Source organism: Limanda limanda, chromosome 8 (genome assembly GCF_963576545.1).
Source record: "Limanda limanda chromosome 8, fLimLim1.1, whole genome shotgun sequence".
NCBI lineage: Eukaryota > Metazoa > Chordata > Actinopteri > Pleuronectiformes > Pleuronectidae > Limanda > Limanda limanda.
Genome location: NC_083643.1, coordinates 1,951,263 through 1,963,762, shown reverse-complemented (window position 1 = coordinate 1,963,762; position 12,500 = coordinate 1,951,263). Strand labels below are relative to the sequence as shown.

At 42.1% G+C, this 12,500-nt stretch overlaps 2 protein-coding genes across 2 annotated transcripts; one reads left to right on the top strand and one right to left on the bottom strand.

Annotated features, from left to right (window-relative positions):
* Positions 1–505: 505 nt before the first annotated feature.
* Positions 506–2,785, bottom strand: chtf8 (CTF8, chromosome transmission fidelity factor 8 homolog (S. cerevisiae)). Its single transcript, XM_061077164.1, has 3 exons — positions 2,766–2,785; positions 1,298–1,421; positions 506–1,040 (listed from the first exon to the last, which is right to left on the bottom strand). Exons 1-3 carry the CDS (start codon positions 2,783–2,785, stop codon positions 774–776), a joined length of 411 nt encoding a protein of 136 aa, XP_060933147.1. The 3' UTR covers positions 506–773.
* A 221-nt stretch (positions 2,786–3,006) lies between these two features.
* On the top strand, positions 3,007–12,400 carry utp4 (UTP4 small subunit processome component). The gene is made up of 17 exons (XM_061076544.1): positions 3,007–3,088; positions 3,272–3,436; positions 6,326–6,514; positions 6,619–6,703; positions 7,570–7,659; positions 8,508–8,719; positions 8,816–8,987; positions 9,083–9,174; positions 9,276–9,372; positions 9,498–9,562; positions 9,758–9,880; positions 9,999–10,155; positions 10,256–10,362; positions 10,485–10,580; positions 10,690–10,875; positions 11,908–12,018; positions 12,150–12,400. The coding sequence occupies exons 2-17, from the start codon at positions 3,278–3,280 to the stop codon at positions 12,264–12,266; spliced, it is 2,058 nt and encodes a 685-aa protein (XP_060932527.1). The 5' UTR covers positions 3,007–3,088; positions 3,272–3,277; the 3' UTR covers positions 12,267–12,400.
* The last annotated feature ends 100 nt before the right edge of the window (positions 12,401–12,500 follow it).

Below are 12,500 nucleotides of genomic sequence, written 5' to 3'. Positions count from 1 at the left end.
GATTATACATTTCTTGTTTCTGTGCCGTCACTTAAAACAATATAGTTTGAATCCACAGATTTGGTTTAATGCCAGAATGGAACATTATTATTATTATAGGACCCCATCATGTGTAATGTTGTGATGTAGAGGGAAGGGGGAGGGGCCTGTGATTTATATCCCTGGTCTCCTCCTGCACTGCAGTTTATTGATTCCTTTAACTGAGCAGAACCTCAATGATCAAACATTTACTCTTCTGTTCTGGAAGCAGCAGAAACCGGTGAGAGCAGATCTCCTTCATCTGTTTATGTTTTTCCATTCTCAAACTTCAAATGGCCTTTTTCTGATTTATCTTACACATTTCAGTCAGATGTCATTATCATTACTAACATAGTCCCCGTGTGAAACCACATTTAAATTCACCAGATCTAGATTTTATTTGGATCTGCAACAAATTTACACACACTCGTATCAGTTCTCTGAATATTTCAGATTTTTTCTACAAGATCCAATAATGTTTCGCTGAGGAAATAATTACAATGTCGAAAAAAATTACCCAAAATGTTAAAGGAAAATTGTATAAATTCTTCCCTGACTCCTCCCACATCCTCTCACCAAGTTTCGGTAGTTTTTTTGTAATCCTGCAAACGAACAGACGCATGAAACAACAGCAAATGAAAATACAACAATTATTTAACAATGTACAGCAGTGATCAACACGAGGTTCAGTCCTGATCAGTTCCATGAAGGTCATCGGGTTCAGTCTCTTGACCTCTGACCCCAAGTGACCCGCTCTACACCTTCTTGGGCACGTTGGTGATGATCGGTTTGGGACGAGTTTTAAAGATCAGCTTCCGCTTGATGACGGCCGTCACGTAGTAAGACTTGGAGGCGGAGCCCTGCTGGTCCGTCTCCATGGGAACCTGTGTGACATCATCCTCGGTACCGCCCTGGGTTTCCTGCTCGTGGTCAGAACGCTTCGTGAGGACGGCGAAGACTTTCTCCAGCTTGACCTGCTTCCCGTACAGGATGTGATGACCCACGATCAGCACTGGCACCCCCTGGTGGAGAGAGGAGCACAAAACCTTTAAAGTAAAATGATTCTGTTCCATCAGGAGGTCAAAAAAATTAGATTCATAAGAGTTGGAAACCAAACACAGACATGTAGAACTACTGCAATCGATTGCTTTCATCGCAGATTGGTGTATCTATCATGTAGGAAAGGAGAATTCAGACACGCCTCCAGTTTGAACGGGTGGAGGCAGAGATTTGACCAGTTTAGAATCTGAAAAAGCAACGTTTTCCTTATTCTCTTGACCTCTTTGGTGTAGAGCAGGTCTCCCATCACATTTCCTGCCAGGCCGGAGTTGTGTCTGGACACCATCTCTCCCTGAAGCTCCACCAGCAGCCACTCGGGAGGACTGCTGCCGTCCACGCTGCCTCTGACGGAGGAAACACACACACACACACACACACACACACAGACACAGACACACACACACACACAGACACACACACCAGCGTCAGCTACATCATCTAGAGAGGCTTCATTCTGACGAGAGGAGGCTGTGATCGAATCTCTCTGACGACTCTTCACTGAGGGAAATGACCTGAAGGAGCTGGGATGATAACAGCTGGTAGAAGTCAATGCTAAGAGAAGGTGCTGTATCATATATTTTTAGATATATACATTTTATTTTCTATTTTTAAATTTTTGATATTCTATTTTATACTATTTCTATTTTATTTTTTTGGTTGTAATTATTGAGCATTGCTAGAAGAGAGCCTGTGACTCGAGCTTTTCAATGCCAGCGACTGCTTATTGTTATTGTTTTGCATTTGATAATAAAAATGTTGAATCTTGAATCAGTGCTTCCTTCAGCACAGGAAACAGCAGAGTCGTGAAGGTGGAAACTACCTGTTTTATACAAGGGTCAACACTTATCATTACATTAATAAATAATATAAAGATTATTCTCTCAAATCGGACCAGTTCAGAGTAATGATAGAAGGACAACACACTGAATTTATAATATACTACATATATAAATATTGGTTGAATACACTAAGAATTACTCGTCTCAACTTAACAGACATATTAAAAAGGTCAAACCAACCAATGCCAAGAGAATTATACATTTATATCGGTAAACATTTTAAATAGTTTGTTTTGTTATTGTTTTAAATATCTTTTGTTTTATCTTTCTATTATAAGTTCTTATGAATGATTCCTGGTCACATGTTCCACGTAAAATTTTTTATAAGTAATATAAGCAATAAGTAAAACATATTTATTTATTTAATAACATTGAAAGACATTCTAGTGAATATTGACCAAAGTACAAATTACTTATAAAGTATTTACAATAGAACAAAGACTGTAATTTAACCTTTATGTTGTGTCAGTTTTAACTTATAAATAAAGTTTCATCTCAACCTTCAATCTTCTGTTTCCTCTAAAGCTAAAAAACTGAATAAATCCACATAATCCTGTTTCTGTTTTTATTTTTAACTTGTTTTATTGTGGCTCCCATGTGTTCTCTTGTATTGTGTTTGCTGACACGTTTCTACATGATTCTATTTCACTGCGTTTTAAATTATTTATATTTACTCTAAAACTTTACTTAAAAAGAACCACGTGGACAAATGTTCAGTTATTACTCTTATATGATTCTGAGAATGTCTCGAAAATAATAACATAACATTTAAATTAGAGCAGTTTTCTTGTGAGTTGCTGCAAATCAAGTTTAACAGAAGTTAAAGTGAAGTTAATTCTCTCTTCTTACCTGAGGACGATTTGAACCATTGTCCGGAAGCAAAGTGACGTCGCTTGATATTTATATTAATGTGAATATTAATATTAACTCCACTAAAACACGTTAAATCCCGGTTCGTTGAATGAAACTAAATCTGCAGCTTCAACAACATCAAACCGGCTCAGATGTCAACAGCGTTTCCCGCCAGCTGCGTGCGTACGTCACTTACACCGACGTGTTTCCGTTTCCGGTCGCCGGTCAATCAGTTCCGGGTTAGATCTGCTCAACGTGGTTCCTGATGTTTTTCTGGTGTGTGGATTAAACTGCGTGGAAAAGTCACAGAAAACAAAAAGGTGCGTTACGTTTTATTCCGTTTTTAACAACTGTTGACGTTTCAGAACCCGGAAGTAGAAGTTCCACATGTTTCCCGGGAGGTTCTGGTTTGACTCGCAGGGGAAGCAGCGTGTTTACATGTGTTTTAAACGCGTTTCCACGTGTTTGACCTGTTTCTCTCTGCATCCCCCCCCCCCCTGCAGTGAGACATGGGGGAGTTCACGGTTCATCGGGTCCGGTTCTTCGACCACACGCCGGCTGCGGTCCGGGCTCTGGCCTTCCACGCCGGGTCCGAGCGGCTCGCCCTGGCCCGGGCCGACGGAGCCCTGGAGGTCTTCAACTTCAACGACAACTACTTCCAGGAGAAGGTGAGAAGCTCCGAGGAGCCGGACCCCTTCCACCCGGGTTCACACTATGGTTCACACACAGAGAGGAGCTGGAGCTGGAGAGGAACCAGCTTCTCCAGGGAGCTGCAGGTTCAGATCCCAGGGTTTCAAACCCAGGTCTCCTTCCTGTGCAGAACAGAACAGCAAGGACACATCCAGCTGTTGTATCTGTTAAAGGAGTTCAGTGAAACTCTGAGTTGGTTCAATCTGAACTTCAAGATTCAAGATTTTTATGGACGTGGAACATTTGACCAGGAATCAAAACAAAAGATATTAAAAATAACAACAAAACAAACTATTTAAACATGCTTACAGATATAAATGTATAATTCTCTTGACATTGGTCTGTTTTACCTTTTTAATATGTCTGTTAAGTTGAGACGAGTAATTCTTAGTGTATTCAACCAATACTTATATATGTAGTATATTAGAAACTCAGTGTGTTGTTCTCCATCATAACTGGTCTGATTTGAGAGAAGCATCTTTATATTATTTATTAATGTAATGATGAATGTTGACCCTTGTATAAAACAGGTAGTTTCCACCTTCACGGCTCTGCTGTTCCCTGTGCTGAAGGAATGATTCAAGATTCAAGATTTTTATTATCAAATGCACAACAATAACATGAAGCAGTCGCTGGCAATGCAATTCTTGAGTCTCAGGCTCTCTTCTAGCAATGCTCAATAATTACAACCCAAAAAATAAAATAGAAATAGTATAAGATAGAATAAAATAAAAGAGTATATCAATTATTACAACGTGTCCTGCATGTGTCTCCTGTGATGAATGTTAAATATTCACGTGTGTTGTTGTGTTCGGTTTCTCTTCACAGCAAAGTGGACGAATGACACCTGAAATGAATCTGGAGATCTGACGCGTCCTCACAACAAATCCTCTGGACACGATCATCTCGTTAAGTGAGATGATCGTGTCCAGAGGATTTGTTATGAGATGTCAAATCGCAGCGAGGAAGCGTCAGAGCTCCAGATTCATTTCAGATTCAAGATTTTTTATTATCAAATGCACAACAATAACATTAAGCAGTCGCTGGCAATGAAAAGCTTGAGTCACAGGCTCTCTTCTAGCAATGCTCAAGTAAAAAATAAGATAGAAATAGTATAAAATAGAATATCAAAAATGTAAAATAGAAAATAAAATGTATATATCTAAAATATATATATATATACAGCTCAAGCTCAAGAAAAATAGACCAACAATAGTTAAATTGTGTGAATAGTGCAAATATGAAAAGGTGCTGGTTTAGAGGAGTTATTGCAGTTCAGAGGAGTTTAAAAGTCTTATGGCCTGGGGGATGATGGTGTCATTCGTCCACTTTGCTGTGAAAAGAAACCGAACACAACAACACACATGTGATTATTAACATGTACATTCATCCCAGGAGACACAAGCAGGACACGTTGTAACACCAGGTGAACACCGATCAGACCTGAGACCAGATGTTTAAACACCAGGTCCTGAACGCAGCCTGAGAACTGGATGTTTCTTTTTTTTTTTTTTATATACTTTATTTTTAAAGAAACAAAGATACAATGAAACATGGATACATACAACGAACAAAAAAAGAAACATTGGTCACATATATACTGATGTAGTCCAGGCAAAGTAGCCCATTTCGGAGCCAAAAATAGAAGTAATTGTAAAAGAATTTTTTTCAGCATAGATCATTTCTATGAGGTGTCCAGAACAACATACTAAAAGTCCTAAGAAATCCTAGTTGAGGAAATATGTTTAATTCTCATCAATGTGTGCCAATAAGGCAACAATACACCCCAAAAAGACTATTTTTTCCTTTACTCCAATCAAAATGAAACGCTACACAATGAAAGTAGCCATGAAACGTAACATTTTTTGTATTACAAGTTTCTTTGAAAATGAATTTATGTATGTATTTGTAATACATATGAATGGTGTTTGCCTATGCAAATTAGGACATATTCAATAAGTGTGGAGCTCATGTGCTTGTCAAATTCATTTTCAAAGAAACTTGTAATACAAAAAGTGTTACGTTTCATGGTTACTTTCATTGTGTAAAGTTTTATTTTGATAGGAGTAAAGGAAAAAAATAGTCTTTTTGGGGTGTGTTGTTGCCTTATTGTCACACATTGATGAGAATTAAACATATTTCCTCAACTAGGATTTCTTAGGACTTTTAGTATGTTGTTCTGGACCCCTCATAGAAATTATCTATGATGAAAAAAATTATTTTACAATTAGTCGGTCGTAAAACGCTACTTTGCCTGGACTAATGGTACACTGATGGAGATAAATGTCAATTCATACAGTAACAGATCAGTGATGATCCTGTGAGGTCACAAACACAATCCATTTAACCAATACTGCAAATATTTGCCAAACCGTAGATTCAGCGATAAAAACATTCTCTCCATATTTTGAATATCAGTTACAATATCTATCCAGTCAGTCTCTGTTGGGGGTTCGGCCTGTAGCCATTTTCGTGTTACAGCTTTCTTGCTGGCTGCTAATAGTATCTTTAAAAATATTTGTCTTGTATATATATATATATATATATATATATATATATATATATATATATATATATATATATATATATATATATATATATATATAGGTGAGCTGCGATATTGCCCAAATAAACTGTAGAAAAGGAACAGTCAGATCCATCTCCAAAAACAGTCTGTATTACTTGTGTACAGTATGGCTGAATGGGCAGCTCCAAAATATATGGAAATGGTCTGCCAGCTGTTCTCCACACTTCCTCCAACATAGACCCGTTCCTGCCTCACCTGTTTGTACACATTTTAATTTGGGGGTTATGAAATATCTTATCAGATTCCGTCACTTGTCTGATGATGTGTCTCCGGTGTCCAGGTGATCCCCGGGCAGGACGGCCGGACGGTGGAGGCTCTGTGCTGGGTGGGCCAGCGTCTGTTCGCTGCTGGTCTGAATGGAGAGATCACCGAGTACGACCTGGAGAACCTGAAGCCCAGATACACCGTGGAGGCCTACGGAGGACCGGTCTGGACCATCAGCGCCAACAGCCAGGGAACCCTGCTGGCGGTCAGTCCAGGCCGTGTGGAGCTTATAATCGATTTGCTCTGATTCCTCCACAGAGGACCAACGTCTGCTCGGGTTTTAACAGAGTGAATGTGTTTCTGTGTCAGGCCGGGTGTGAGGACGGGACGGTGAAGATGTTTGAGATTCTAGAGAAGAAGATTCAGTTCCAGAGAAACCTGGACCGGCAGAAAGGTGAGAAGCGTCTGGTTCAGGGATGATTAGGGTTGCAATATTTTGGGAATATTCAAAGTTGGAAACATTCCATGAGAATTAACGGGAATGTACGGGAAATTAACGGGAATATACGGGAATATACGGGAATTAACGGGAATAAACTGGAAAGGTTGTGGGTAATTTATACTAACTGTATTCACCTTGTCATATACAGACATAAATATAAACATTTTGTTGTGTCATAGGCTGATTTGAGCCCTGAGGAAACTTTGGGCACTTGACTATATGCTTCTGCATCGTTGTGTCATTCTTAACATAGGTCTTTGCACAGTATTTGCAAATGTACACAGTCTCTCCTTCTACATTGGATGAGGTGAAATGTCTCCACACATGAGAGAGTGCACGTGGCATTGTTCTGTAGAATAAGATGAAAAAAAGTTTGTAAAAAAACACTAATGCAATGCCAGAGATATAAATAGTTAGCCAAACAATTGGAATCGTCTGTAAACATATTTTACAATTGATGGATAAATGAATGGAAATAGTCTAGATGAACAGATGAACAATCCTCAATCCGCATGCTAATATATTTTCCCAGTAATATCATGGAAACTTACCTGACTAGTCCTGCACTCTACAGCAGGCCTCAATAGCCCTGCTGTAGAGTGAAGCATGCTGGGAGTTATCTGTGCATGTGATGGAAGAATGCACAGTGGAGGGTTGAAACTCAACGTTCCATACATCTTTAAAATAGAGTTTTGATTGATGTTTTTATTGCTCAGCGTTTAATTTGCGTATTTTTTTTTTTTTAATTCCCAAAATTCCCGAGCTAAACTTCCGCCCCTTTGCAACCCTTATCATTTGAACCTTGTGTGATCTTCCAGGACGTATTGTGTCTCTGTCCTGGAATCCGACCGGTTCTCAGATCGCTGCTGGGTTGATGGACATGATCCGAGTCTTTGATGCTGAAACAGGTGAGAAGATTCGATCCTGAAGTGACTCTGGTGTCTCATCACTGTCAGAATCAGAATCAGAATTCTTTGCATATATTGGAAATTGCCATGGTGTGGTTGGTGCACTGTACATAAAAACAAAACAACAATATATACAAATAGACAATATATACAGTAAGAAACAATAAGTTATGATGATAGATTACGTCAAGTGAGGCTGAAGCTTTTTATTCACAACTCATGATCCGTTCTACTTAAAGTACACAACCCAGAGGTGCATCTGCCTTGGTGATCCAGCAGGGGGCGCTCACTGTCAGCAGTACAAACAGTGGCTGTCACAACCATAGACATATATAAAGGCTAGATGTTTAGTCTGCGTTGCCGGCCAACGGAGCCGGACGTCACCACATGGCGGCCATCTTGCTAGGGGGCAGCTCGCTCACCCATAACATTGTGTTGGTAAATAACCATAACTTGCTCAATTTTCAACCGATTTTGAAACGGTTTGGTTTGTTTTAAACGTCAGAGTTGTAGTTATGACACTGCATAAATTATAAAAAAAATTTAGAAAATAACATAATTATTCATAAGTATGCAGTGTCATAACTACATCTCTGACGTTTATAACAAACCAGACCGTTTCAAAATCGGTTGAAAATTGAGCAAGTTATGGTTATTTACCAACACAATGTTATGGGTGAGCGAGCTGCCCCCTAGCAAGATGGCCGCCATGTGGTGACGCCGGCTCCGTCGAACAAGACATCTAGTCTTTATATATGTCTATGGTCACACCCGTTTAATCCCTAATTGACAAACTCTGGTTTGTTATCGTGGTTCTTACAGATGAAACTTGATTCTCTTCTCTTCAGGCCGGGCCACACACAGACTCCTGGTGGACAGAGGTGTGGGGACGTCCAAGAGCCAGGAGGTGGTGGTGTGGAGCGTCCTCTTCCTGTCCGACCACACCATCATCAGCGGCGACTCGGCGGGAAAAGTCCAGATCTGGGACGGACACACGGGGACGCTGGTCAGAACTCACCTGGTGTCCAAGTGGGACGTTCTGGCTCTCGCTGTCTCACAGGTAAACTCGGGACTGGAGTCTACGACACGACTTCCAGAAACGTCTTCATGTTCCCGACCCGGCAGAATAAACCATGTTGACCTTTTATCTGAACAGGATGAGGACAGTGTGATCGCCGGGACATCGGAGGGAACCGTCATCCAGTTCCAGTTCCTGTCCTCCACCGTGGCTCAGCAGGACAAAGAGTGGGTCCGGACCAGGACCTTCAAAAACCACTCGCATGACGTTCGGGCGCTGGTCCACACGGAGACGGCCGTGGTGTCTGGAGGTCGGTGTTTAACCTCCTGTTTCCTGTTTGATATATAAAACCACTGCAGCCTGGTACATTCAGTTGTCATAACAACGATGTTCTCCTGACGTCAGGTATGGACACCCAGCTGGTAGTGAGACCCCTGCTGGACAGGGTGGAGAAGAACACCATGGAGTCATCACTGCGCAAAATAGCTTTTCCTCACGTGAGTCCAGTTCCTGTTCTTTATCACTTTAAGAAGAAAAGTTTTAATATGAGTCTTTCTTGGTGTATATGAGACCGGTTTTCTTCTTCCCTTCCGTGCAGAGGAGTCTGGTTTGTTGTGCAAAGAAAGCCGGTCTGCTGCTCTTCCAGTTCCCTGAACATCTAGAGCTGTGGAGATTAGGAGAGGGAGAAGGACACGGTGAGGGACACACACACACACACACACACAAGAAGAGATCTGATAACGAGAGGTAACGAGTCGTGTGTGTCTGACTGAATCGTTGTTGTTGTGTATTTATTGTTCTGGTTTGTGTGTGTTTGCAGGACAAGCTGGTGACAGTCTGCCTGTGAAGAGGAAACCAGAGAAACTGATCCACCTCAAGCGGAAGGTGTGTGTGTAATGTGTGTGTAATGTGTGTGTGTAATGTGAAGTGATAAGTGTTTAACTTCCATTAAACACTCCGGTTTAAGTTAATGCATCACAAGCAGAAGCTCACACGTCTGAAGTTCTCCTCGGTGAGGTCACTTCCTGTCTGTAGAGAACATTGAAAGGTGAAGCTGGTTGTGTGTTGGGTCGTCTGCAGGGAGACGATCAGATCTGCTGCAGCGCCTTGTCCCCGTGCGGCGGCTGGATGTCCTACTCCACCGTCTCCAGCGTCCGTCTCTACAGAATTCAGTTTGACGACAACAACATCAGCATCATCAAGGTGAGCTCCGTGAACACGTGTGAGATTCTGACTTTAATAAACTCATCTGTGTCCGTTGTCTTAAGAGAGAAACAGTGTCTCACCAAAACATGCATCTCGCGGATCCGTCTCTTTCCAGGTGTCCAAATTACCCAAGAGCCTTTGCTCCGTGCACCGGCTCGGCTTCTCCCCCGACTCCTCCAAACTCTTCGCCTCCTCCAGCCACTCCTCCGTGGTCGTGGTCGCCCTCAACCAGTCGGAGTGCAAACACCTGTCCACCCTCAAACCCAAGTCAGGTGAGTCGAGAACAGACTCACTGATCCCTGCAGCTTCTCTCTGCTCAGTGTGTAACGGCCTCTGACCTCTGACCCTAACCTCTGACCTCTGACCCTGCAGGCTCCAGGCAGCCGGTCCACCTGCTGGTCGCGAGCGAGGACGGGAAGTGGCTCGCCACCGCCAACACGGCCTGTGAGGTCCACGTCTACAACCTGCTCACCATGAAGGTCGCTCTCCGCTTACTGTCGTTTCCTTTTGTCAGGTTTAACCCGTAGTTGTTCAGTGAATAACTCCTGTGTGTGTGTGTGTGTGTGTGTGTGTGTGTGTGTGTGTGTGTGTGTGTTCACAGCTTCACTGCACGGTTCCAGTCTTCCGCTCGTGTCCCACGGCCATCGGCATCAACCCTGTGACCAGCAACCTCGTCAGCGTGCACGCCGACCAGCAGGTAAACGCACTGCGTCCAACGCTCTGTGAATAACAGTAAATAACCTGTTAAAGTCAAACACACACACTCTCCAGGTCTCATAACAATGTGTGTGTCTGTGTGTGTGCAGATCTTTGAGTTCTCCCTGCTGCAGAAGGAATACACCGAGTGGAGCCGGAAGCTGCAGAAACAAGGACTCCACTCTCTGTGGCTGGAGCGGGACACGCCCGTCACCCACGTCACCTTCAACCCCCGGAACCCGGATCACATCCTCCTGCACGACACCTTCATGTTCTGCATCATCGACCAGAGTCTGGTACGTGAGCACTTTATTAGGAACACCTCCCTTCGCCACAGGAGGGCAGTCCTGAGCCAAACGGGGCTGAACCACAGGATTTAGACGCTGTTAACTTTTCATTTATATGTGAAAGTCACGACAGTTTCAGTCCGAGTCAGTTTGTAATAAAGATGATTTAAATGTGACATTAAAACATCAACGGTTCATCAGACAACACGTTTTTATATTAAAAACAAATGGGAGCTGGAGTTAAATATTATAATTGAGGCTGGGGAGTGGGAAACAATGTGCATTGGATGTCATAAAGGTATCAATAGTAACATGTGGAAGGAGTTAGATTGGAAGATGAAGACTAGGTTCTTTAAGACGCCCTCTGTGGTCTCTAAATTTGCAGATAATCCAGCGGCAATATACTGCTGGAGATGATGTGGAATGGTTGGTGACCACTCACACATGTTTTGGGATTGCCCAATGATGCTTCCTTTCTGGAAGGGAATAAAGAGCGAGATAGATAAAGTTTTGGGAATTAATATACTATTCACCCCAAGTCAGTTTCTTTTCGATCTGACTCCTGAAGGCACAAGAGACCAAGAGCACTTGTTACATATACTCTTGATGACTGCTAGGAAAATGGTGACAATAAAATGGTTGAATCCACAGCCACCTACAGTGGAAACAGAAGCTGAGGGAGGTTCATGGAATGGAGGCTTTAACTGCTCAATTACAATTAAGGTCTGATGTTTTTGTGAGGAGGTGGCTCCCTATTGCAGGATACCTCTCTAACTGAGGGGAATCCTGTGGTACCATGGAATGTCTTAACTGTCCATTTATTTATTTATTCATTTATTATTTTTCACTAATCAGTCTGTCATATATAATTTAATGTTGTCAAGGAATGTTTGTGTATCTCTTCAATAAAGTTAAAAAAAAACAAAAAACATCAACGGTAGTATAATTTAGTTTTCAGCTCCCAGTTTATCAGTGTGTTGTGTATGTCAGTAACAGATGGACGAATCAAACAGGATGTGTTGTTTCTGTTTCCTGTTGCAGCCGCTGCCTGAGGCCAAGAGTCCGCTCTACAACCAGATGATGCTGAGGAGTCTCCCCGAGGCCGACAGGGTCCGGCACAGCCACGCCTTCAAGATCAGTAAGAACTTCCAGGTAGGTCAGCACTCAGGAGATCTTCAGCACCTGCTCCTCACTCTCATGACCAATGACAAGATGGCTGCTCAGGTGTTAAATTCATTGTTTTACTTAGAGATGTCTCACGTTTCTCTCACCTTGTCCCACAGCATCTCCTGTGTGTGAGTTTACTGGAGGACCTGTCTCTGGTGGTAGTGGAGCGCCCCCTGCTGGACATCATGTCTCAGCTGCCTGCTCCAGTCCGGCAGAAGAAATTTGCCACATAAATGAACTGAAGCAGCTTTTTCTCGGCCAGAAGAAACGTTTGTTACCTTAAAAGCTAAAATCCATAATCATCTTCAACAAGTTTTAACGTGTGGACACTTTGTAAAAAAAATGTAATAAATAGACATAAATACTGTCGTTGTTTGGCTTTTTGAATTCCGTATAATATCTTTTATGTGCTTTTTCAGACGATAGAATATGTGGTTTCTCAAAGTAGTTGCTCTGAATTTGTAAAT